The sequence below is a fragment of the Buceros rhinoceros genome, unplaced genomic scaffold, assembly GCF_000710305.1.
Source record: "Buceros rhinoceros silvestris isolate BGI_N320 unplaced genomic scaffold, ASM71030v1 scaffold7603, whole genome shotgun sequence".
NCBI lineage: Eukaryota > Metazoa > Chordata > Aves > Bucerotiformes > Bucerotidae > Buceros > Buceros rhinoceros.
In genome coordinates, this window is record NW_010402944.1 from 1 (window position 1) to 420 (window position 420).

At 62.1% G+C, this 420-nt stretch overlaps 1 protein-coding gene across 2 annotated transcripts in view; it reads right to left on the reverse strand.

The window, feature by feature from the left end:
* Nucleotides 1–37: 37 nt before the first annotated feature.
* Nucleotides 38–420, reverse strand: part of GMEB1 (glucocorticoid modulatory element binding protein 1) — a 10238-nt gene continuing 9855 nt past the window's right edge. For both annotated transcript variants that reach the window (XM_010132809.1, XM_010132810.1), the window contains exon 10: nt 38–420. This exon is cut by the window's right edge and continues 7 nt beyond it. In XM_010132809.1, the coding sequence (XP_010131111.1) occupies nt 38–420 (383 nt within the window).

Here is a 420-nt window from a genome sequence, read left to right on the forward strand (position 1 = left end):
TCCCAACTCTTCCCCAAACTGACGCTGGCCTTCCCTGCTAGTCCTCCAATACCACAATCTCCACGTTATGGACCTGGTGCTGATGGTCCTCCACGTCTCCCACCACTTTATTCTCAGTCCTCAGCTCTGTCTCCAGGATCACGGCTTTGCCCTCCGACTCGTCCACCTCCGCTTCAGGATCCGGTGCCGGGTCGATCTCGATGATGGTCTGCCCATCGTCCGAGGTGCCTTCCACAGCTTGGATGGTGGAAGTGAGGCCGGGTTCCATGGCCACCAGTTCCACAGGGTTGACCACGGTGGCCACGTTGGCCAGGGCCCCGCTGTCCTGCATGGCCGCCGAGCTGAGCAGCGCCAGGCTAGAGGACGGGTGGAGGGTGACGGTGTCGGAGGAGCTGGTCTTGGAGGAGGACACCACGGTGG